The sequence below is a fragment of the Zonotrichia albicollis genome, chromosome 2, assembly GCF_047830755.1.
Source record: "Zonotrichia albicollis isolate bZonAlb1 chromosome 2, bZonAlb1.hap1, whole genome shotgun sequence".
NCBI lineage: Eukaryota > Metazoa > Chordata > Aves > Passeriformes > Passerellidae > Zonotrichia > Zonotrichia albicollis.
In genome coordinates, this window is record NC_133820.1 from 111,079,075 (window position 1) to 111,106,209 (window position 27,135).

The 27,135-nt window shown below is 40.7% G+C and overlaps 1 protein-coding gene across 3 annotated transcripts in view; it reads right to left on the reverse strand.

Annotated features, from left to right (window-relative positions):
* The window catches only part of NECTIN3 (nectin cell adhesion molecule 3), a 67,300-nt gene extending 41,405 nt beyond the window's left edge, over positions 1-25,895 (reverse strand). The window contains exons 1-2 of one of the 3 annotated variants that reach the window (XM_014271026.3): positions 25,352-25,895; positions 1,623-1,961 (exon numbers count right to left, since the gene is read on the reverse strand). In XM_014271026.3, coding sequence (XP_014126501.2) covers positions 1,623-1,961; positions 25,352-25,817 — 805 coding nt within the window. In that variant the 5' untranslated portion in view covers positions 25,818-25,895. Of the gene's footprint in view, positions 1-1,622; positions 1,962-25,153; positions 25,290-25,351 lie in introns of those variants that run through there. The other 2 variants (XM_074536030.1, XM_074536031.1) reach the window with 2 other exon arrangements.
* Positions 25,896-27,135: the final 1,240 nt, after the last annotated feature.

Here is a 27,135-nt window from a genome sequence, read left to right on the forward strand (position 1 = left end):
TTTCATAACGTATATTCAATGAAACGAGTTGTGGTCCTTCTACTCTTCCAAATGTAGAATAATAAGCACATGAAACATACATGTGCTTTCCAAGTTCCTCCAGAAACCTGATATTATGAGTGCAAAATGGACACAATAACTAATGTTACCTGAAAAAAAACCCAATCTTAGAAAGAGGAACTGACTAGAAAAGGTGAGGGGAGGTAGTAAGAAATTCCCACAGCTTACTGGTAAAGCACGATAGCTGAAACCTGAAGTGAAGAGACTGCTTCAATAACCACACACATAGCCACTTGCAGTACTGATGGAAGTCAGGTGAAAAAGAGAACCATAAGACCACATGCTTTGTGCATCACACAGAGTTTTGGTGAAGTTACTGGTTTCAAATTGGATTAAGCCAGTTGCTTTAATGCATTTATTTTGCCCCACCTTGTGGTGAAAACCAGTTTACATATGGTGCTACAGCCCTCTGATTAATCCCATTGAATATTCTACTACTATGAAAAGCTGGTATCAAAGACCAAGAGATGATCCTAAAAAGCACACCTGCTTACAGAATAGTCATTCACAACCATCTCAGCTACAGAAAATATCATTTTACTCCTGGGCTAAGAGATACAGAAATACCTTACACCAGTACAAGAAGAACACTCTTGTAAGGAGAGGGCAACTTAATAACAGGCTTTCAAGTTTCAGGGTAATCATTTTACCTTACACTGCAGTAACACCTGAGTTGCACTTCAGCACTAATTCCTTATGACAGCAATACTCAGCCCTCAACAAGAGGGAGAAAATTAGTGTAAACAAACCCTCAAGCCTATCAAAGTTTCACATTATGACTATCCACAAACAGTCAAGAGCTTAAACTGACTCTTTCTTTCCACAATTCCCAGCAGTCATTTAAGACAATTTTGCTTTACATTTACATTGTGCAAAGAACAGTTTGCATCACCAGACCTAAGCAGCTATACTAAATTATTGTGTTAGCAGCATGTTTATAAAATCATAGAATTGCATTGGAAGGGACTTTTTGAAGGTCATCCAGTCCAATCTCCCCTTGCAATAAGCAGGGGAATCTTCAACTACACCAGGCTGCTGCAAAGTCCCATCCAAATGTTTCCAGGCACGGGACCCTCACTGGGAGCTCTCTAACCTCATTACAGATGATGGACTATTTCACTGAGACAAACAGTTATCAACAAGGTTTAGAAATACCTGCTTTTTCTGAAGACTGGTGATTACCCACTACTAATTGAGGGAATTTAGCCAAGGCGGTAACTAAACCCAAGTTCAGCAGCTTCCCAGCACAAACACAAAAGTCCCTGGTATCAGCATTGTCTGTCAAAACTCTAAAACACTGCTAATACAAACTGGATGTTTGTTTTCAGCATAATGCCTAAATAGGAACTCATTATTTATTTTTAATAACTAGACAGTCAAATAACAAGTTCTAAAGAAGCAAGAACCAAAAGAAGTCTCCTCTATGACATTAGTAAAAATTGTACACCTGTAATGAAAGCCCACCAAACACATATTTTGCATTTTCTTTAGGGTAAATGGTAAAATTCAACTTATTTGTAAGTTATTTGCAGAATTTTGCTTTCAAAAAGAAGCTGACTTACCTAATACTGTTACAGTTGTTGACGACTGTGTATTTCCAAGTGGGAATGTAACTGCCTTGCAAACATATTCTCCTGCATCAGAAAAGCTTACATTTTTTAAGATGATCGTTGCATCAGTAAGTGAGTAGTTTTCAAATGCCACTCTTCCTTGGTATTCTCCTTGAACAGATATTCCATATTCAGGGTGATGAACAGCAATAGTCTGTGAACTTTTACCATCTATCTTCTCCCAAGAAACTTGTGTTATTGTTTCATTTACATCAATTACGCATTTCAGTGCAACCTTCTTCCCCCAGACTGCTGTCACATGTGGATCAACAACCGGTCCAGCTAAGGCACCTAAAAACAAAGCAAGTGTTAGTTGCTACACAAGGAAGACATGTTGCTTGGTTTTCACAGTAAGCCTTCTTCCATAATTAGCTTACCTTTTTAGAAGGGAATTCCTGCTTTTTTTTTGATTAACTGATTCACAACAGTGTTGGAATACTACAGAAACACATTTCAAGCAAAAACATCAAACCTAGGCACAGATCAATCATTTTTCAGAGGATACTACCACTAATACACAACTTCATATAAAAACAACCTGATAATTGTGTAACTGGGCAACAGTCCTTTGGGAATTTAACTGGATATGAACATTCTGTGAATTCAGATTTACCAAAACCACAAGACATGGTACTTTTTAGCAGTCTGATTACTGATCTAGAGCATCAAGCAAAAACTTAACGTTAACTACTGCACTTACGTGTTTCTCCTTAAATAATCTTTATGAAGTCATATCTTTTATAAGTAGAAATAAGTGAAACTTCTAGCACTCACCATACCAGTAAATAATTAAACAGCAAAGCAACAATTAAAAAAACAAAAAAGCCCCTATCAAAATCCCACAAAGCACTCCATGTTTACAGTGACAGTCACTCAAAGACCTCAACTTGAGCTCTCCTACCCTACCTCCTAATGAAGACATTTACCATCATACATATGCAATCCTTCTGCTTCAGTGCAGTGGTGTGTCTTCACACAAGATCTTGTCTCAGACAGTAAATGTGCAAGAGTAGGCATAGGCAAGTGCTTGCTTAGGATTCAACATATTTCTGCTTAATACCTAAAATGTCTTCCACAGTAGCAACTACATTCTAAGCTCAGCATTTTACACCACCCTCCTTTCAAAAAAGGAAATCCACTAGGACAAAGCAGTTCAGTTTACCACAGGTTCACAACTTCTTTTGCCAACAGATGGTCCAGCAACTTGACTCATTAGTTCTCTTGGAGCAAACTGACCTGATAAAAAAGAACTAAAGTCTTAGTCCACAGTGTATTTCCTTTTTCTGAGCTCTAACAGAGCTATTTCAAATGCTCTGATTCTCTCTTCAGATACCAAGTCAGTACTCAAGCTGTAACTGAAGAAGCTCACTGATGAAGCAAAAGTCAAGTATAAATTTTATTAGCCCCATGCTCATAAGCATGAAGAAGTCATCCGTCTTGAGACATGAGCTAGCTGCCTTTTCACTCACCAAACTCATACAAAAAGCAAGCCATGCATTCAGGAAATCAGTCCTTAAAAGCCTTTATCTACAAATCCATTGTTAAAAGCTTTCTCCTTCCCATTGATTGATTTTTTCATCGTTTAAACTATTTCTCAGTCAATGAAGTCACCCAAAAAAGTGATTTAGCTACGGATTTCTTCAGTATAAAACCAGTGACTAACATCAATAGTATGAACAGCTTAAGCTACACAAATGAGTCAAACTAAGCCAGAAATTCAGACCAATATTGTTGATACATCAGTAGGTAAGTGGGGCTGGTGAAGGGACAAAAATAATAAGAAAAGTAAAAAAAACCCCATAACATGTTTCAAATAGAGACTATCTGCCATGACAAGTAGTGCAAGAACATTCTGTCTATTCTCCTCATGCCTTTTATCTAACACATTATTGTGACAGACACTGGAAAGAGGGCAGCTATTTGTAAACTGGAATGCAGAGTTCTGTCCAAAATTCAGCTCCACTTGCCATTGCTACATTTAAACATAAGGTGGAATGTTCCTTAATAAGTATTTGATTATTGCTTTCTACCTTATAAATAAATTCACAAGTTACATTTGTGAAATGAATTTCAGAATGCATAGGATATAAATATTCTGTAATGTAATTTAAGCAAAGAAAAACACTTTCATTCAGAAATCTGCTTTCTGCAACATTAAATCTACTGAATCTTAACCTATAATTTATCATAGTGATTAGTTGTATATAACCCTAAACAGCTTAGTACAGAAAAACCACACAAAAGTGAACTTACAAAAACCGTTCACACTTCTGCGGAAGGTAACAAACTAAACTGAAAAAATATCCCAGTTAACTGAACACATGAGCTCTTTTGCTTCCTTTTACCTTTTTTTTTTTTTTGACAACTCTGCTTCCAGTAATTGGAGGCTTTAGCTACATAAAGATGACCATTGTACATTTAAAAAGTCAATACTCAATTTTCCCACCAAGGAATACTTCTAACAGCTCATTTGTGCTATGAGAACATTGTGTTCTCACATGAATTACATGAATATTTTCAGAAGTCAAACTTTTTCATTGCTGCTATTTTCAAGATTTACAGACTGAACTGACCAGGACTCATATATATTTATAGACATAAACACACTTGCAGATATAGAATGTTGATCAGTTACATCTTTTTTCTTCCCCTTCTCCAGCAAGAGAGGTAGAAAGATAACATATCACTACTCCAAATTTTACATTTTTACATTTATCTTCTGACACATGGTCAGACTCCTAAGAGCAAAAAAGGCCAAACCAACAAACAAACAAACTTATCTTCACAAATTATTTAACTTGAACTTACATACAGCTCATAAAACAGTATATAGACTCCAAAATGTTTAAAGTGCTAGAAATAGTTCAAATCTGACGTGCCAATGCCACATATTTGATTTGGAACAGTATCTCCATCCAGTTATTTAACTAGCTGTAGTTGCAGAGCAATCAAGACAATAGTTCAAACTAGCAAGCTAATTACCATGCAGATATTCAGGGCTCTCCAAGGCTCAGGATGCTCAAGATAAGTATTTCCTTTGACATAAAGACTTCCACTCAAGAGTCAGTATTCTGCTCACAGATTGTAATTGAAGAACGAGCTACATGTCTCCCCCAAAATAACACATTTAGAGGCTCATAATGCACAAGGTTCTGAAGAACAAGCCACTTCAAGACCACACTATTCAGGTCCTTAACTGATCCAAATTTAGGACACAGGCACATAGAACATGCATTTACTGTTTTAAAGAGGCCTGACCCTCCTCCTCTTGAAATCTGACCTTTTCTGCCTCAGGTTCACAATACTGAAGTCTGTCATTCAACAAAACTTCTGGATACACTTTGTACTTTCTTAGTAATCAAGATGTTTTGTAAATTCTCAAGGTAAACACAGCGTCATGAGGTTTTCTTTCTTTTTTCTTTATATTTGCCCAAGGTTTTACAGATGTGCCTTCCCTTTCCTTTCTGCTTCCTTGGAATACATAAAATTGTACTGTTTCACAAGAGGCTGATGAGATTGCCATCTCAAGCCCTTTAACATGACTCAATTTCAGCTAAATCCCTACACACTACCTGATTTTTGATCACAGTGATCCAATGCCATGCTTGGCAAAAAAGTCAAGAATACTACCTGAAACAGCAAGGCAATGACTCTACTCATGCAACTTGACAGAATGTTTAAAGAGTAAACAAAACAAAAAGATCCCTAAGGCTCACTTGCAGCATTAAAAGCCACAGAACTAGGTGCTATCAAATACTGACCATGATAATATTTTCAACATCAATTCTGAATTAAGCTTCTACTACTAACTGAAAAAAAGATACTGAGGAATTATAACAACCTTCATAACACAACAAAGTATTCATGATTTGGAATGACAGAATACTTTCCACATTTACAGGCTTGTTATTTGTTGCAATAAATAACAGCAGATTTAGATTTTCTATATGAAGCAGCCATGCACAAGTCTAACTATAAAAGCAATGCATTTTGCTACCCACTAAACAGCACCCTTCTGGCAAGACAGGGTGACCATACTGACCCTTTCTAGCCACTGATTTTCCATAACCTGCCAACTATTTCCACAAGACAAAGCCAAACTACAGAAGAGCATAAAAATTTTTCTCCCTCTATCAGCAAGTTATTCAGCTCATGGGTATACATGGCCTTAGCACAAACTAGTAGCAGGGAACTCAGAAGAGGCCCAATCACAAATGGAGTAAAACAACAAGAACATTCCATTTTGCAGACAGCAAGTTGCTATGTCAGCAGAACACTCTAGAAGTCAGGCTAAGCATTATTGTTTGGCCAGTTGAATTTCAGCTGACATCAGAAAGCTTATTCTTGCAGTCTTCCTCCTCCTGTGTCAGCACTCATCAGGTATCTAAGAGACCCCTACCTTCAAAAACTCACTTGTTCTCTTCCCAATTTAACCTTCTGAATTAGCCCAGCCAATCACAACAGGCAATGCAACACAGGCAATGAGCACAGCTCCACATATCCAGTGGCATTTTCAGATTTGTTTAACTGGAAAAACAAATCACTCAAAGACACTGCAGAAAACAAGCTGAAACCTCAACTTAAGGCTTTATAAAAATATATGCCTAAATGACTGGGAAGAAGTCAGTGTGTCTTTTGAGCAACAGGGCATGATCAAATTACTGTGTCAAAAAAAGATCAGAACCAAGGAATGGAGGAGATTCAAGATTAAGTAGTACAAAATGCCTCAACACCAGCTTCCAATTAGAAGTGCTAACCAAGTACGTAGGAAAAAACTGCACTTAAATCAAAGAGAAAGTATTATAACCTCGTGTTATTCTCACCTAAGGATCTACTTTATCGCAATCCTTGCTTGAAGTGGAGTGTCAATCAGTTTTTTGAGGACAAGTGAGCTCAGATCAGGAACAGCACGAGATTAGATTCTATAAGCATTGCATTTACAAGACTCAGCTCAAGTTCCTTTTTTTTTTTTTTTTTGGTACAAAACTTGCCTTATTTTTTTAAAGAAGAAAACCAGGAATGTATTACTTCCATCTCAAAACTTCAACTTAAAACCTTGTTCCATGTTTAGCACACAGTATAACAGGCATAGAGAAGCCTACCTGAATGTAAAAAGTTTCAGTGAAATGATGCATAGCAAATCGATAGTCTGAAGCCAAGACTACTGAAATTCTCAGGCTCTCTCAGGTTGCTTTTTCATTTTACTGAAGTTCAAGGGATTCTATCTTTTAAATCAACTTTACCTAATACCAACAGGAAACTAAAAACATTATGATGTAGTGCATGCAAATCCACCACTTGCAAATGGTTAACTTCTGAATGTCAACTTCCTATGCCTGCAAATGGCCCAAAACGAGGTTCCAGTGTTGACTTGGTTTATGGCATGAGCAGCTCTCCTCTAGGTGACTATAGCCTGACTTCTTACAAAAACCATAGAAAGGGGAATATAACTTCTAGTTGAAAATTATAAAATAAAGTTGCACAAAGTTGTATCTTTTCCAAGCAACTGAAAATTCAAAGAGACTGGCAACAAGAACTGTGTGAAGAGGTCAGTCTCAATTTCAGTGCTGTCTCAAAAGTTAGCTGTTGCTGAAGGGTTTTACTAACATCAAGCTCCAGACTGATGGATTTTCAGTTAAGTGCTATCACAGGATGTTCTGCAGAATTCTGAAACACTCTGAACCACCATCTGGCTGCTCCTAAAGGTACAGCTGACAAGATATCACACCATTCAGCCAGGAGGCTTGTCTTACTCTGCTCCTTCATTCCCCACAGCTGATGGAAGAGACTCTCAGTTACCTTCCTCTGGTTGCTGCATCAACATGTGTATCTACATAGAGGGAGCAAGAAATAGAAATAATTGTTGGGAAAGCTACAGCTACCATTCGTAAGATAGCATCCAGAGCTCAGAGAGAGAACTCACACTGCCTGTTAAAAGGCCAGGTAATGCAATACTGGACAAAGAACTGTCATCCTAGCACAAAGGAGTCAAAGATGACAACATATGCAAACCTCTTCAGCTCCACAATAAACAATTACCTACAAGACTGACATATGCAACACAGAAAGCAAAAGAAAGAGATTTCAAAGGGACACTTTACTCCAATGCAACACAAAATCAAAGAAAAAGCAGTTACAACTTAGAGTTTAACATTAGCTTGAGCCCAACTCAGAGTCAGGAGTTGGAATCAGACTTGGCTGTTACCCACCATTCTTATTTCAGAATGCCATTTTCACATGTGAACCAGTGCTTCTGTTCTAGTTTATCTCCGTGTAAGACAGCACTTGTGCCCCTGCATACTCTGCTTACCACCATGCTCCACAGACCTTTAGTAGCAAGCAGCAGGACAAGCTAAGACACTAGAGGAAGTTAAAAAGGAATGTTAGACTCATGATTCAAATGGAGTTGGGAGAGACTCTTAGAAAGCCAATTTTATAAGGTCAAAACTTTAAATCAAACTACTCACTAAGAATATTTACTAAGTCCCATGAACTTTAAAATTTTGTGTGGAATTTTGACTTAGACAATATTAACATCAATGTCCATTTTACATGTTCTTACATTATAATCATTTATACATATTAACACACAGCAAATTGAGACATGCATGCTTATCCTGACACTAAACTTTCAGATGTTTTAAAATATGTTGAACTAATAAGTAAGGCAGCTGAAAATTTTTCTGTAATTAATATTTCCAACTCTGTTTCACCAAGTCTTCCAATCCCATCTCCTTTAAAAGGAATAAGCAGGACAATGAAGTACTATTTTTCCAATAGGCCAGGCTCAAAAGCAGGACTGGAGGAAGACATCTCATTTCAAGTCCCACTCCCTCAAAAAACTAGTAGTAAGAGTAAACAAGTAGTTCAAAAGTTATCCATATACACACCACTACTGCCTAACCACCACAAAATGCTTCACACCCCCATTTATATAAATTCAAATCCCTAAGTATCAGAGCAATAAGTATAAATACACAGAAGAGATTGAAACAAGCAGTCCTTAATGTAACTTTAACATCTTACTGGAAAGTTTGTTAAAGAGTTCCAGATGATCTTAGAAATCTTTTGAAACACAAAAGATGAGTCAATAGTTTTGACAAACTGATCTGGTGAGAAAGGCTGAAGTCCTCCTGTGTGGCATCCAGTTTAAACACATAACCAAAATATTTAACAGAAGACTTGAGGTCAAAAGAATTGTACATCTGAATCTTGGTGGGGCTGATGACTAATGCATTATACACAAAGAAACAAGTGAAGCTACACTTAACAAACCTTTCCCACTCAGGCAGAAAAATACCTTCAAGCTGCAGCGGGTCCAAATTAGACCAGCAGCCAGCAGGAACAGGTCTAAGTAACACATCAAGAGTGTTAAATAACTGGTTAGAGAGCAAAGTGTGTTCTGAAAGCTACAGCAAGTGCATAGTGATTACATATCAAGAATTGAAAATGACACTCTAGAATATGCTAACATAGAAGTATATGCTCTAGCCAACATCAGTGAGGCTCCATCTGGAGTTGTTCAGCTTGAACAGCACGCAACAGATATCAGCCATCTAGAGAGTCTGAAAGCGAAGTGCGCTCAAAGGCCCAGAAAGCATGACCTACAGGAAAGGACTGGAAGAACCCATTATTATTCTCATAAAAGGTAACCCAATAAAAGTCCGAAAGAACTTACACTGCAAAAAAGAGAATGCCTGTGAAGATTAGGAAGACGATGAACTAGTAAAGCAGTAAAAAAAGAACAAAAACAGAAGAAAAAAATCCCCCAAGCAACCAAGCCCATTGAAATAAAGAAATCCTTTGATGCTACAGAATATGAATTCCTGATATAAACACCCTGGCCAAAGTGACAAACCTCCACACACTTTACTTTAGAAAGGTTTGATATTTAGTAATTAAAAAAAAAAAAGAAACTAACCTAAGCTGATCCTGCACACACACGATCAAGGATTTATTTGCTTTGTTATTATAAGATTAATAGGTATTTTTACTGAAGTAATAAACTAGTCTTCCTTAAAATTGTTAGCCAATATGACACACATGCTGAAGGACTTAATGACAAGTTCTCACTTCAGGAACTTGGAACGTTCCATCCCATATACTTGTATCACTTGTTCTAGCATCATCATTGGGTTCATCCAGCTCTAGCTACTGTGAGAAGACTTCAAAATGCACTCCTTTTACAAGTCTCAGTCCCAGTCCTCTTCCTAGAAAACTGCTGTTTCTTCAACTGTGTTTAAGACTATCCTCCACCTGCTTTGCAAATCAAGAAACCAACCCAGATATACATGAATCAAATACGGAAAACACAAAATAGAAATTAAGACTGACAGTATCTAAAATGGCAAAATCATTTCATTTTTAATGCTCAGTAAGTAGAACTTCAAATACATTATGAAACAAAATGCCAGTACTTTCTGCTAACACATAATTACTTAGAGCACTTTCAGATACTTTTCTCATGCTCAGGTCAGCTTGCATTTGGTTTAACTCAAACATTGCAAGTTGATAAAATAACTACTTTCTTATCGAATGCAATTCTCATTTCCTTCTATTTGTATCCTTTAGTTACTTTTTTCAGTAAAGGTTCTCTTCATCAGAGGGACAGCCAGCTCACAGCAGGTGACCAGTCTCCTCCATGACTGATGTTTTTATATTCTGATCCACAAGCAGATATTAATCTTTTGTCACGTGTTTTGTTAAAAGCTTTTAACTCTTCAAAATTTTAGGTTTGTTGTATATTTAACTCCCCATGAAATCTGTTAGCCTCATTTTGTCCTCAGCTGAGTCACTGTGGCAATTTGTGGAAATCACTCCTTACAAACAAGTCTTATTCTCAACAACAAGTAAGATTTAGGAGAAATGACAGCCTTCAGCTTTGAGAAAAGTAACTCATTCTGAGCATGTTTAATAATAAGTCAAGTTATAACCTTATGCTCAGATATAACTCTAATGTTGCTCGCTTAAAATTTATTTTAAAGCTCAATCTCTTCATTTATTTGCAGGGCAGTGAGTTCAAGATTATGAAAGAAATTCCATTCTGGAGAGCTACAGGAACACCCAATCACAGTTTTAGTCAGCTAGTGCTTCAGTATCTGACTTCTATATATAAACTGCCTCTCATGATACAGACAATGTCATGCATTACACAAAAATTGTAACTTTCTGGACATCGGTTCATTTTTAAAAGGCTTCAATTCTAGTATACTCTTCAGAGCTAAGAAATTTCAAAGCTGGCATTACTACACGTCAAGTTCAGAGAGGATGCCAATACAACATCATGACAGAAGACATGCTTCCCAACAGGGCACTGCCTAGTTCAGACCTTGTACAGGCAGCCCCTTCAAATCAGACCTCTGGCAAACCTCACAGAACTGACCAGCACATTACTCAGGGCCTTCTTTGCAATTATACAAATATTTAATATTTATAACAATTCATACACAAAGTTTAATACTCTCCTTCACAAAGGGTGCCTCATGGGCATCACTGAACAACCATCTTCAGCTTACTTAACTATTCAATCCCTCAGTTTCTTAAGGTACTTCAATATTCTGTAACTCATCTTTATTCCAATTTGCTATGAGTAACTAGCACTTATATATAATTAGGGCACCTCATACTCCAAGAAATGCAACTGACATGATCCTACTATCCTCCAGCACCACCTACAACTATTGCTTCCACCACACAAATCCTTCCAGAAAAAACCATGATGACAGCTAAACCTGGTCTGGTCAGATAAATACCCTGCGACTTCCTTCCAGACTCCATGCCTCTCCACTCCTTAGTTAGAAAGGCAATTTAATGCTATTACAATATCCACTTTTCTCTCTTTTTTTGGTTTTTTGTTTTTGGGGTTTTTTTTGAGGGGAAGAGAAACTGGGGGTAAGGGATTGCCCGACTGACCACTAAAATACTGCAGAAGTCTGAGGAGGTATTGTCTTCTGCCTAATTTCAAAATGTGGAAGTTACTAATGACATAACAGTATATTCTCTTCCACCTAGCCACAAACTTGCAAAAACATGGGTTGGTGCTCCCAACCCCGTCCAAAAAACAGCTTTCTTCCAAGTTAAATGGCTGTTGTTTCAACACTACCATATAATAAACTTGCCATTTCACAGACTAACAGAAAAGAAAGGCAACTTAATCAGAACCCAAAAATACAAAGTGTTCAGTATAGGATTCTTGTCACTGCTGTTTGTTCTCTTTCATTATAAAGTAGCAAGTCACTTTCCTGCTATACAGTGGTATTTACATAAGCTGCCATCCTAACCATGAGGGTAATTACAATGTGCATCTTGCTAGATTACCAAAAAAACTCATGTCTATCCCAGAGTCTAAATTATAAGCATTATTAAGATATTCTTGACTTAATCACTCTGACTTCATTTGTCAGACTGAAGCATTCAGACTCAAATCACCAGAATCACTACCCATCAGTACAAGCCTGTAGAGGGGAGGGAAAAACTCAACCAACCAAACTTCCACGGAAATCCTCTGATAAGATGCTCAACAGGTCATGTTGTCAGATGTAAGCTATAGTGATCATTTCCAACCAGGTCACCTAGCAATTACCACAAACACAAGTGAACTCCTAGGCACAGCTTTCTTTATAATGCATTTATCATTGGCAAAGTCAAACAAGCTCTAATACTGACATAGAGAATAATGATTTCATGTAGGTAAAGAGGCAAGGGACCTCAAGAGGCCATTCAGTTCTGCTCAGAGTTATATCAGACTGCTTGAAGATGGGACCAGTCAGGTTTGGGATATCACCACCTGCCACTGATTCCTCAAATATTTTGGACACCTTCTCTCTCACAGACAAGTTTTACTTCCTTACATTGGCTCAGGATTTTCCACACTCCAGCTTGTTCCTATTCCCTTGTGTGGGGTGTCTGAAGGAAGTGTTGATCTACATTCTTAATACGTTCTCATCAGGCAGCAAATAAGGGCTCCTTTTCTGCAGCTTTCCCTTTCCCAGGCTGATCAGGCCCAGCTCTTGTAGCCTCTGCTCACACACCTTGTGCTCCAGTCGACACAGTGACCCACTTCTGGGCTTGCTCTGGTAGTGTCTCCCTGGTACCATGAGCCATAAACTAGATACAGTACTCTAGTGACAAAATATATTCCTTCCCTCAATCTGCTGTAATGCTTAGAGACCAAGACAAGGTCTCCCTTCCTTGCTGTGAGGACAAACTGCTGATACTGCTCAATTTGTTGTTCACCAGGGCTCTATACCTATGCCTGCCAAGCTGCCTTCTAGCCCCTTGGAACACAGCCTGTGCAGTTGAATGGAGTTATCTCAGTCCAGATGTGAGACTTTAAAATCACAGAACTGTTTAGGCTGGAAAGGACCTTTAAGATCACTGAGTCCAACCATTAAGCTACAACTGCCAAGTCCACCACTAAACTAAATCCTTAGGTGCCACATCTACACATGCCGAGTGATGGTACTCAGTATGATCTGCTCCATAACCAACTCTGGCACTGAGGTCAGGCTGACAGGCTTGTAGTCTCCTTGATCCTCCTTCCAGTCCTTCTTGTAGCTGGACATCACATTTGCTAACTTCCAGTGAACTAGAACTGCTGGTAAATCATTCAAAGTGGCTGGGAGAGCATTTCTGACAGCTTTGTCAGTAGTCTTGGGTGGATGCCATCAGACCCCACAGATTTGTGTGTGTCTAAGTGGCACAGCAAGTTATTGATCATTTATCCTTGGATTATGGGGGCTTCATCCTGCTCCCCATCCCTGCCTTCTAAGCTCAGAGGTCTGGGTACCCAGAGAACAACTAGTCTTAACTTTCAATACTGAGGCAAAAAATTCATTATGTACCTCACCCTTCGTCACTGTTTTACTCCACACTCAAAAAAGGATGGAGATTTTCCTTAACTCTCCTTTTGTTGCTTGTGTATTTGTAAAAATATTTTTTTTACTTTCCTTTACAGCAGTAGCCAGATTAAATTACAGTTGGGCTTTGGTGCTTCTAATTTTCCATCTGCAAACATCATATCCTCCTGAGTCGCCTGCCCATTCTTCCAAAGCTCATGAACTCTCTTTTTCTTGAATTCCAGCTCTCTGTTTAGCCATGTCAGTCTAGCTCCAAGCATTCTAGACACTCTTCTTCACCTTGCCAGCCTGCCTTTCCTGAAGGTACAAATGGAGCTAGCTAATTGCATGACTCCAGTCATGCAAGCTATTCCACAACATTACTGCAATCCCAATGAGATCCTAAGTCTGCAATTGTGCACATTTGTGCTGCCTTCACAAGGGAAGGGATAAAAATCAATTTCCATCATATCCCCCTTGGACACTTGTTGATTGCTCCTTGCTTTACTTCTTTTCAGATTAGTGAAAAATCAAAGGTCATCTCAACATGCATAGTTTAAAACCCTCCTCACAAGCTAGCAATGCTTTTGGATAAGAACCCTCCACCTTACTTCATCAGACAGACCCTGCCTCTGGTTCAGTAGTCCTTGTTCCTCAGGGAAATTTCACCAACTAGAGAAGTCCAAATAATTAATACCTGATCTTTCATGCATTTCACAGTATTTACACCAGGTAGCACAGGAGAGCTGCAATGGTCAGCCAGAATTTACATATTAATTGTAAGACTGCACAGCACACATGCTGAAATGATGATCAACCCAGCTTGCTAGGAGAAGCAATGAAGATATAAATCAAGTTTACCATATTTCTGTATCTGTATTTACTGACTTGAGCAGTGCTATATCAGTACTTAATTATTTTGTTACTTAGTAACTTAATTTTTCATACGTATATACTTTCTGTTCTTCCGATACTACACTGCACTTCTCAGACTACACCTCTGCATTCATTATCAAGGAAAATTTAAGTCAACTCAGAGAAGCAATTAACTGCCAATTTCTGAAATTCACAATTACTGTTCAACTTAATGTTCAGACATAAGGTCTAACAAAAACATGATCAAATTCAAGCAACACGTCCTAGAACTATGCCATATTTTACCTACTAAAAGGTAAGGGTGGAAAGGAGAATTTCTGAACTGCTCAGTTCAGATGAATTAAGCCAATGAGGTCAGAGCACACAGGTTGTTTTCCTTTGCCTTAGTATGACCAGTATAAACAGAATGCAGTTTAACAAAACCAACAAAAAATCCCAATTAACTCTGACAGATACCACCAGAAGCGCTGGCTGGTTTTGACAAGGCAAAATTATCGACATTTAGAGGTGTGCCATACTAAAACACAAGGTCTATGAAACTCCTAACCTCACCAAGAAGTTTTAGGCACAAACCTCCTGACTTGGGATAACTTAAACAAACAAATCCTCACAAAACCAACTATCTAGAGCATTTCAGCCATTTTGGGGAGAACAAGGCAAAATAAGTTTGTTCTATAATTCATTGCATAACCACAGTTGTTCAATACTGGAAATATTGTTGTATTAATATCTTTGTCTTCAGTAGAATATTACTTTTATGTAGGAACAATAAAGTAAAAGTTCAAGTCACGCAGAACTGAATATTTCTTCAACTTTAACTGGAGAAAGGGACATGGCAGAATCAAAAACTGCCCACTGCACTTAGTGGTATGAGAGCACATGGTCCACATAACTACCAAACATTTCTGTACAAGCAATGTTTCTGAACTGTTTTAAATAAACACTCTGTTACCAGGATTTTGGGTACTGGGGAGTTTCTGTTTTGGCTTTTCTGTGACATGAGTAAGTAGTACATGAAATTCTAAGCATTCAGTAACATTCTAAGCATTCAATAACAGTTGTAAACATGCAGCATTTCCTGTCCCCTGCACTGTACTTCCTACACTGAAACCAGAAAGCCATTAGAAACTGGTCAGGAACACTGGTGCGCTGTGTGTCACACATACACTGATGTGTGTGACATCCTAGCAGAAGGAACAAGACCTTCAATCCCTAGGACAGCCCTGACCTGCCTCAAGTAGACCACTCCTTGACTTTCTGTATGTTGTCTTTCCACACATCACCTACTCTGGGGAGAACTGAGGTCTGCAGGAAGAAAAGGGAGCTTGTACTTTGCACTATGTAAAAAGGCAGGATGTACTTTGCTCTGTGTAATGTTGCAAAGCCTCGAACAACTTCAGAAGGACAGCTAAATATTAACTTCACATTTTCAATTACCTGTAAAGCTTTGATGTTATCTGCCAGTATTGAACAACTGTGGTTATACAATGAAATGTAGAACAAACTTATTTTGTCAGGAGCAGCAAATCTCAGCTGTCCATAAAAAATCTGATGATTTACCAGTTACATTACAAAGTTATGGGATGGCAACTGCCCCCTGCATTGCTGACACTGCTGGCTTTTTTTAGCTCTTAAGGCCAGCTCAATGCAGGCAGTTCCAGAAAGTTAACCCCTTTTTGTCCAGGAACTGCATCACAACAGTAAGCCTAGGGAATGCTGTTTAATAGCTGCTCAATTTACTGCTAAGCTACATTTTCAGTATGTCTCACACTGTCACCCAGCTCTGTGCTCTACAGGATTGTTCTTACTGGCTACTTATTGAAGTAACAGAAAAGATGTAGCCAGATCTTTATTTAACAACTTCTCTAACATATATAACTTACATTAGGAAGTAACAATGGGATTCAATTTTGAAGTAAGTTTTTAGCAGTAAAATTGATTTATAGGAAAAACTTGTTTCAGACTTTACTTTGACATTTTAATCTAAATAGAATACTTCCAACTTCTTCTACTTTCCTTCCAAGGCTAGCAACTATAGTATACTAGCTCATGCCTGCCCATGCACACTATGTGCTTCATTTAGACTGAAAGGGACTTCTGGAAGTTATCCAATCCCATCCCCAACTGAAAGGGCCAACTTTGAAGTCAGATCAAATTGCTCAGGGGTCATACCATAGTCAGGTTCTGAATATTTTCAGGGACAGAGATTCCACAACCTATTTCAGCGCTTCATTGTCTGTGTGGGAAAACATACTGCTAACACATTATAGTGACTTCCCTTGTTGTAGCTTGTGTCTGCTGCCTCTTATCCTTTCCCTTTGCATAGCTAAGGAGAGTCTGTCATTGTTTTCCCTCTACTGCCTGTTAAACAATGCCAGTAGCAATTAGGGTGCCCCACTTCAGACATTTCTCAAAGCTGAACAAACCCACTTCTCCAGCCCTCTTCATACATCATGTGGTGACTCCCTACCCTAGTGGCCTTTCACCTCTGCACCTGCCGCACATTTGGGAACACAAAACTGTGCACCGTACTTTTGATGTAGTCTCACAAGCCCCAAATAGTAGAAGTCCAAATTGCTTCATTGAACTGGCTGAGCACGCCCAGTGTGCTCTTTATGTTTTGCATGACAAAGGCACATACTGTCCCACAAGGACCTTTATGATCTTTCTTGTAAAGGCACCTGACACCAGTCTGCACCACATCTCTGCTGCTGCATGGGGTCATCCCCCCCAAGACAGATCTGCTTTTGAATTTCACAAGGTTTCCAACAGTTATTTCTGACCTGTGGACATCCCACTCAATCCCAGTTTTCAGCAGATAACTGACCCTCATAGTCATCCATAGTATCCATAAATTTGCTCGAAGTGCCTTACAACCTGGAAGAGAGGTCAGAATGCAGCTGAACTGCCCCTGCACCTGGTGCCACCAGTGACCAGCCTCCAGATGGACTCAATCTTCTGAGTTCAGCAGGACACAAAAATTTTCCCCCATCTAATAATCCACTTCACAAAACATATCTCACCAGTTTAGCTACAAGGAAATATTAGGAAATCCTATTAAAAGCCCCTTAAGGTTAATAACACTCACTATTCTTTTGCTCAGTATCTTCTCCCATGTACTTACAGCAACCAATTCAGGATCTCTTTTCACAGCAGTCTCAGATTGTGGAGACACCATCAAAACTGCTTTCCCTCACTTCACTTCAGTTTTCACCTATTTGTAGCCACACCAACTTATTATACCTAAGCCATGTCTCTTGAGACTCAGAATATGCAGCTGTAGAGTAGCTCTGGAGATTCATCACAAAAAGAACTTTCACTAACCATTCTGTAGAGTCACACAGTCCTCACCTCTTTCTGTAAGGTAGAACACTGCTGAACCATTTTAAGATTTTCCATAAAGCCTACACAAATCTGTTTCTCCACAAAAGATTACATTCTGATTTATCAGGAGGTAGTTTAAGTTATTAAATATTCAGGTGGAAACACTAATACATTAATTGTGATAATCTAGTTATAGTAAAAAACCTAATTACTTACAACTGTTGAACTTAACAGTTGTGTTATACTGTATATATACACACTATATATATGTACACACACTATAGATATACTATGGTTTGAGTTGGAAGGGATGTTAAAGATTGGAAGTAGAACATATAAGCCACATGCAGAAGTCTAAACCACCTGGGATACCTCAGACAGCTACACAGAACTTAGTATGCTTCTTCCTATAGATCCTATCCCGGATAAACGGCTATATTACACTTGCTAGTTACCAGAGGCAGATTATTTTATGCTACCTCAACTACCAGTAACACACTGAAACTTTCAACAGGATGCATTTAAATTTCCCAAAAAGTGATTCACAATATGGTCACAACCATAAATTTCTCATAGTTGATTACTTTAGTAGTGTCTTTTTAAATGGCACAGTGCCTTAATGAAGTCATAATAACATTACTTCTGTTTCAAGAAAATTTATCTGTTGAAATCAAAAGTGCATTGAAGCAGTTAAAACACAGGAACAGCAGCATCGGTGAAGGGTTGACAAGTCGATTTTTATAATGCAATCTTTATATTAAAAAATCATATTAAGCTTACCAGCTCTTGACTTCTCTTCTCCAGTTGTTAGCAATCAACCTTAGCAGAGTTAGTTATTCATTGTGGCAATGGTCAATAGTCAATGTTGGAGAAATTAAAGGAATTTGGGGAAAAAATTACCCCCAAGTTACATATGAGTCAGAAGTCTTACTCCCTAAGTTAATCTGTTGCTATGAGGAAGTTACTTGGTATTTGATGTAATTTAACTTTTACAACATTAAAGTTACTATTTTTCTACCAAATTATATACACTGAAAAGAAATTAAGTTACCCATCTTGAACATGTCAACTTCCTCATATCCTTTCTCCAGCATCTCTTCATCCAATAGGCTGCTTTTGGTTATGCTTGTCCCAGCAATAATTAGTTTGCAGCTTATACAAATACATCACATGCAGCATGGCTGGGTGGTATTTCAAGTTAAAAAAGCAACAGAAGTGGACAAAGAATGCCCACACAAAGTATGAAAATGTTAAATCCAACACTAATCTGAGTCTTCTAACCGAGGGGCTAATAAAAATAACAAATCCAAAAGTAACCAATAAATTCATCAAGCTAGCTAAGCTGTTTTTTTTCCACTCATTGGTACACATATCAGCTATGGAGACCTGCTTGACTAGTGTTTATTCCTTTGGCAGGAGATTGCCATTTGAATGACAATTTCAATTTTGCACATGCCACTGCATTACACTGAAGTATTCAAAACAACAGTCACTTTCAAAAGAACACTCAGCTCTGTACAAACTAACCCCAGAACTAGTTTAAGAGCTATCATGTTATACGAACCTTGACTAACAGAAAAAGAGAAAACAATTAATCCCTGTAGACATATAATGTTATCTTAAATGCCACATAATGAAAATCTGATGTGGGAAGGGGATTGGGGAAGGGAAATGGGTAAGAGCTGTCTACTGCTTGCAGATAATCTCAGTATTCCTGTCAATTCAAGAGTTACACTCAACTAGCCTTCTCACTGAAAATAAGATGGATGACATTTTACACTATTAAAGAATTAAAATTGCCCTTACTCCTGCACACTACTTGAAAAACAACTGAAAATAAGCAGAAATATTTAATAAAAGTATGCAGCTATGATAGAAGAGGATTGTCTGGAAGCTTGTTTCTGCTTTTCAATACCTGAACTAAAAGCCACCTTCTTGGTAACACCCTAAATTTTACCTACCTTTACCTTCCCACACTTGAAAAAACCAAGGTAAAAGGATAGAGGACATCAACAGAAGCTTTAAGACATTAAAGGGTTTTTTCATTACTGCTGCTAATTTTCTTCTATTGCTAACTTATGGACAGAAAGACAAATTTTTGGGTTTACAGTTGAAGCAGTCCAAAGTCTGAAAGTTAATTACCTGAAAAGTAACTCCTGAAGGATTCATGTATTGGATAACACCAAAAAAGTGGGTTTGGTGTTTTCACCATGACTTGGAAGTTGTGCTACACCTCAAAGCTCTTCATCACAAGCTTACGTACTAAGCAACCACGGGCCACCTTTTTTAGAATCAAATGAATGCAAATATTGTCCACGAGGCCCCTCAGGAGCCTCACTCATACACACCTCCACCTCCTTTTAACACAGTGTTTTACACCTTCACCATCCAGGACATCCAGCGGACTAAGACAAGCTTTCACCCAACAGCTTTACCATCTGTCCCCATGACAGAGACAGAAACACAGTAATTATTTTCCCTGACACATCCTTTACTGCACAAGTCACTCTTTATTTGCTTCTCATATATTTCCTTGCATTTTTGCCACATTCAGCTATTCCCATCTTTTCTTTCTTAGCTTTTCTTGTGATTTCTCCCCATACTCAGATGATACTATTTTCTAGGCAATCCTTCTGCTTTCTAAACAGAAATAAACAATAATACTAATGATCCCTTTAACAAGAAAGCTTGATCAACCTATTTAATGCCTAATCAAAAATTCATCATCTCCAACCTCTCAAAAATACATTACTGCATTTCAGACACCTATGAACTCTGAGGCATGGAATACAACTACCCTCCAAATAAGTACTACTCAAAGAATCTTGTTTTAGACAGGCTAACCCTACCAAAAACAAACCATAGAAACACAAAAGTGTTTTGGTTAAAGGCACCTTTAAAGACCATATATACCTCCACCTCTAACAACCACTAAATCCAAGAACATGTGGCATAACAAAGTAATAATAATTAAATAATTGCACCTATACCTATTTTTCACTTAGCAAATCTGGTCACTTACTTCCAACTATCAGCTGCCTTAGAAAATTCCTGACAGAAACTTCTGCATAACAATCCACATACCAATCAAAACAGAAGTCATCAGGGTAAAAAAACCAACCAAGCAAAGTTCCAATAATTCTCATCCAATACAACACATTCATTCCAAGCTGGAAACAAGCTTAAGGTACAAACACAAACAGCAAAGTAATCAGTCATCACAGAGCCACCTTTAAGTGGCAGTGCACAGCGGCTCCAGAGCAAGCAGACAACACACACAATCTCAGCACTCTCACTTGCTGGCACACATACCCGAGCAGTCTGCAACCGCACCTTCTGATAAAGAGCTGTTTGGACAAAGCTGAATTCAGCCACACAGCAGCCACCTCCACAGCCACAGGTTGGTGTAACAGCAGATGCAAAGTTTATTGCTCTTCAACACATAACCAACACTAAAAAAAGACTTTTACCAATAGCATTGCAGGCAGCTTGCACTTAGCAAGATTATCTTCTGTGTAGAAAGTTTTACTCATCTCTTATCTTAATTTCATTCACTCTGGATTTGTTTTCTACAAATTACAATTCAGACTTTTGATTCTAGAGTTTCCAACTTATTTTTTCTTTGAGCTTCACAAATGCTCCACTCACTAGCCCCAGACACTGCTTTCTGAAGCAACACACTCCCAACTCATTTTCCCTCCTCACATCAGATGCAATCTACATCACATTGTGCCTACCTTAAAAGCTCTATTACCAGCACCTGAAGGGTAATCAACTGGTACAAGTAGTCTATAAAGTTTACATATTTTTGCTTCTCCTCCTACAGAACAGTCCTTTGTTTCTCAATATCACCCTGTCAGCAATACTACATAAAAGAGATCAGAAAGAAAACAAGCTAGATTTGACCACATTTTTAAACAGGATACTTAACTCTCTATCTCACAAAAAGTAAATCCTGCTAGAGCTTCTTTTGTTTCCACTATCAAAGAGAATGCATATCCCATGACATAAAATTAAGTTGCTTAAGAAGGCAAGAGAGAAACACTGTTTAAATCAAGTAACTGGTCAACTGTTATGTAGCATAAGTGGCTAAATAACCATCACAATTCTTTTATAATACTCCAGGTGTTCAGATCCTAACTCAAATAACATTGTACTTCACTTCTATATGTAAATGGGACTTCTTGCACACCAAAAGCATCACAGTGTAACAGTAACATGGAAAAATAGCAGATGTACCACAATGAAACAGCTAAGAATTCTTTCAAAAGATCACACCTCATATTCTAATGAGTTATCCTCAAGTACAGTCTGGACAAACTTCTGGCAACATTAAAAAATTTTTTTGTTAATTATCAAACAATCCAGATTTAAACTCTCCTATCTGTTGTTCTTACCAGTGCAGCTGCTCTGTTTCTTCACACAGCAGCTTCATACACTGCCCAACCTACTACATGGTTCACCACTATTTCATTCCAACTTTTCAAACACCTTCCACAGCATTCCTGTTCCTTCTTTCACTGCTGTTGTACTCCTTCACCAAACACCTGTTCAAACAAGCATTCATTTCCATACCATTTTCAAAACATAAAAGATTTCTTAACTATTAACATAAAATGAGGAAAAACCACATTCTGTTGTCTTGCTGATAACTCTACTACACCTTCCCGTTTCCAAGTTGGCAACCTGCTTTGCTTGACATTCAAATTTACCATGACTGCACCTGAAAAAATAGTAAAAATAGTTTCTAGCCAGATTGTTCTCATTAATAATTACTTGGGGATTTTATTTTTTTAAATTATTTTTATATGGTACACTGCACTCTTATATTATCTACACCTTTATAACCCAATCCTTCCAGCTCTACTGCCAGTCTGGAGATCTGCATTCCAGGCTCCTGTAAGAAAAAAAAATTCATTGGGATCTTAGATGACATATGTATACTTCTTTGTCTAACCTTACTGAGAAACTTAACATAGCCAGCAATTTAAATAGAAAAAAAAATTATTTCTTCAACAAAATATCTGAAAAATGCATCTTGAACATCCTTCTATTCACCTCACTTTACAGTTCTGCTTATTTTTAATTCAAGCTTACATTTAAAAAAAAAAATTGCAAAAAAATTTTCACCGTGTGCAAACAAATGAGACACAGGAATTATGAGGAATTTGTTATTTAGTAGCACACAAGTCCTCATTTACAGTATATGTTGCAGGACATGACTCCAATAAGCACAGCTGAAAAGCATTTGCTGCAATGCAAAATAAGTTACTTTCCAGATTAAAGGCTATGATGATGCTTCTATAGATGCCACACAAGTCCCCTAGTTCAAGGTTACACTACTTTGATCGCGCAAGTTCAGTACGCACTTTGTGGCATCGTGCACTGTTTGACAGGGAAGTGGAAGGAGTACTTGTATGCACAACCTGAAGCCAGTAGTCTTACTTTTGTAAAAAAAGCAGCATTTATTAAAGCAGGTCTATATTTACTCAAAAACAGAAAAGCTGCTATTTCAGATTTCCTGATATATTTTCTCTTTCCCCCTTCAGTTTTTTGGTGTCAGTGTTGATATGTTTTTGGCAATATTTCTCTGAGGAATTATAGCTCAAATAAATAATTTCTAACTGTCAATCAAAATGACTGGATAAAAATTTATTTGGTTTTGTAGCGACTTTATTCTACTAGGATTGGGATCATTTATGGCAGCGTTTTCTAATCTTTCTTTTGCTACCATTATCAGAATTAGCTGAGTAGCAGGACAAAAGGCAACCAAAAGCAATAAATAGTTTGGGGTGCCATCAACATGTAAACATGCTCAAAACATATTTAAGAGCACAGTATTAATATTTTTCCTTCATAGTCACATGTTACAGTTACAAATACAATGAAAACAACTGTGGGAAATTTAAAGGTGAAAAGAAAACTAAAACCTAAGACACTGACAAAAAAACCTCTTTCCCTGCTGCTTACCTCCAAGTCTAAAAGTCTGTAACAGTTTTTCAAGTTTTCCCTTTTACCTTCAAAACTTTGTGCTCAAAGAACAGAATTATTTCAACACAACATTGCCACTTCTGCACTTCTGGCTGAACTTCTGAAAAGTTATCACTTATGCAAAAAAAAAGAACCTGGGAAGACTGACAACCCGAATTACACTTATCAAGACTAAAATGGTTGAGTCGCTGTATGACACTAGGCACGGATGCTACTAGCTTCATTGTTACTATTAACTTTACATTTAGATGTAAAAATAGCTTGTCAAGGTCATGTCAAGTCTGTAACTTCACTTTTTTAATTGCAAAAAAGCAGAAAAAACACTGAACAAAGGGAGGGGAGAAAAGTGCTAGTGCAAAAAGTTTGCCTTCTCGATATTTACAAACTTAATAACAATCACCTTTTTTGAAAGCTACATCATTGCCAGAGGGGGGAGACTACTACATGCACCAGCACAATCCTACAGCGCCTCAACTCCCTCCCTGAGAAAGCATTTCTCAGATACTACACAAGTGTTTTACGGCGGCACGGCTTGCTCGTTCCTGGGTATTTTTATCACATGAACCTCCAGAGACTACCTCCTCTAACTTCTTCCTCCTTCATTAAAGAGAGAAGGGACACAGCGTCTCCTAAAATAAAATATCCTTGCCAACTATTCCCTTGCATTGGGAATAAATACAACGGCAGGATGAGGGTTTTCGATTTGCACTTGTCCAAGTCTACTTTTATCCCCTCTAATCTTCCACTGCTGTAAAAAAAAACACTACACCGCATGCAGTACATTAGAAATAAATAAATAAATTCCTGCTCAGTTTCCAACTGCTACGTTGCTTGTTTGTTCCCCACAGGAAGATGAACGGGAGGGGGGGGTAGGTGATGGCATTTTCCTGCGGGCGGTCACGCCAAGCCAGGCGGGCCCGCACCGCAGTGTCCCCGGCAGCAGCTGCTCAGGATGCGGGTGATGTAGAGCAAGCACACGGTCCCACCTCAGCGGCAGCGGCGAGCGACCCCACACCGAAACCAGCACGGGTTTCACCCTCATTGAGAGGAACAACGACACCAGCCCACGCCTCCTGAGGCAAAGCGCGTACTATTCCTCCCCCCAGGCACACCCAGATAAAACACTAAGACCCTTCTGTCCTTCCTACGGGATGGGAAATAAGGAAGTGGGGGGGGGGGGGGGAGCGCCCGTGAATTCCCGCAAATAACCGAAATCCCGCCGCTCAGGACGGGAATTACAGCGGATAACCTGCCGTCCGCCGGGGGAAGCCCCAGCAGGAGAATAAACTTCCCCTATTGCCCCACCCGGGCCGCTGCCACCTCAGCCCAACCGCCGGGGATACTTGGCCTCCCGGGACACCCGCTCTCTCGACTGCGGTCGCAGCGGATGTTCCCGGAGGAAAGAGTCCATAGGTCTTGGCGGTGCGGGCTCCGGTTCGGACCTGCCTCGCATACCTCCCTCCTTCACCATCCCAGCCACGTCCTGCCCAGTTCCCCCGGCGCAGGGCGGCCGGCGGCCCCCGCCGTCGGGCGCCAGACAAAGTTTCCCTCAACTCGGCCGCGTCCCCCGGCGCTGCCGGGGCTCGGGTTTCTCTCCTCCTCTTCCTCCACCCGCCCCCTCGCCCGTCCGCCAAGGGGAAAAGTTCCACTTACTGCAGCAGAAACGAGAGAAAACCAGCCCCAGGAGCCCCAGCCCCGGCCCGGGAGGCACCGCCAAACGCAGCAGCCGCCGCCGCCGCCACCACCGGGGGGAGGCACCGCCACCAGTCGCTAGGAAAAGTTCCCGGCGGGCGCGAGGAGGCGGCGAAGGAGAGAAACCAGCAGCAGCCTCCGCAGCGACTCCAGCCCCTGCCATTCTCCGGGCTCGGCTCGCAGTCGCCGCCGCTACGACGCCCGGCCAGTCCCACCCGGTCCCGCTGCCCGAGCCACCGGCGCCTCCCCACACGGAGCCTGTGTCACTGAGCGGGGCGGGGCGCGGCGCTCCCGCCCTCTCCGAGCGGACCGCACCACCCACCGCAGGGAGGGGGGAGCAGGGGAAAGCGGGACGTGTGTGCCAGGCGCTTCTATCGCGACCCCCACCACCCCTCCCCCGCCCCGGGGCGGGTCGCCTCGCCCCCATCTTTCCCGCCCCGCACTGTGGGGACTCGCAGACGCGCCCCGCGCATGGGAGAGGGGCTTTCCCGTCGGTATCAAGGGTGCCGTGGGAGACTGGTGGGAGGGGGCGTAACGGCGTCCTCCCCCCGGGGGGCTTTTGGTACATTCCGCCACCGCCCGAGCGCTGTCGGGGGTGCCCGCCCGGTCGGACTCTGCACTCGCGACCCGCTCTCGCGCCGCCCCTTAGGCTCCTGCCGTCCCCGTCGCCGGGCCGGGGTGGCCTGGGCGGCCACTGCCCCACGGGCTGGGGATCGGCTAGTAGCGCTCGCCCGGGGCGGGGAGCGGCGGGGGACCGGCCGCAGCACTCTCTCTGCCAGATGCCGGGCGAGGGCATTCCCGAAAGCCGGGATATCCGGCCGGGGCCGCTCCCGGATGGTCGTGGAGGGCCGGTTCCTCCTCGGCGGAGGCGGCTGGCCGCTGGGCTGGAGCCCCGCACTGGGGCCGCTGGCGTGCAGCACGTGCCCACTGGTTTTGCCAACAATAAACTTTCCCGGCGTTGTCCTCGCGTCGCTTACGCTGCCCTTGGCAGAGCCCCGTGCGGGGCAGCGAGGGGCCGGGCAGGGGCTCCGTTGCCGCAGCTCTTCCCGACGGGTCTTGGGCCGACGTCTGGGCGGCACTCGGGGAGCGTGGAGCGCACGGCTCCGAGGCGGTACCGAGCCCGTCAGAGACGGCAGGATCCGAAGGTCTGAAGCTATCTGGGACCAGAGCGAGCCCTGCGCAGAGTTCACCGAGGAATACCAAATACAGCCCTGTGAAGCCCGCGCAGAGGGGCCGGCAGGGGTCCGAGGGCAGCAGGCAGCGTTTCTGTCACGCTAATGCCTTTAGGGATTCTTGGCTGTAGCACAGCACATAGCTTTGCTCTGGAAAACGCTGCCACCGACTTGGGCAGAGCTGCCCCGCAGGGAGCGATGGTGCCCCAGCCACGGGCGGAGACCAATGCTCCGAGTATTGTTAGGGCTAAGTGACTGCTCGAGGTGAAGAGGGAATTTGTGCCTCTGCCCAAGGTCCCTGGAGTCCAACGAAGGGCTGTCTGAGAATTAGAGCAGTCTGTAACCAGGTCACAAAATTAAAGGTGACTTTTATGAGAAATGCAGTTTCTTTACTGCATCTTGGCGCTGATCGTTTTGTGGGTATGGTGTCAATGGATGTATCCCCAGCTGAGATTTTTCAATAGCAAAATACAGAACCTTAAAAGAAGTGGCTTGAGAGTCTTGCCTCTTTACAGTCTAGGGGTTCTCTTTCATTTCAGATGCACTGTCCTTGCAAAATGTCAAGGAAAAAAC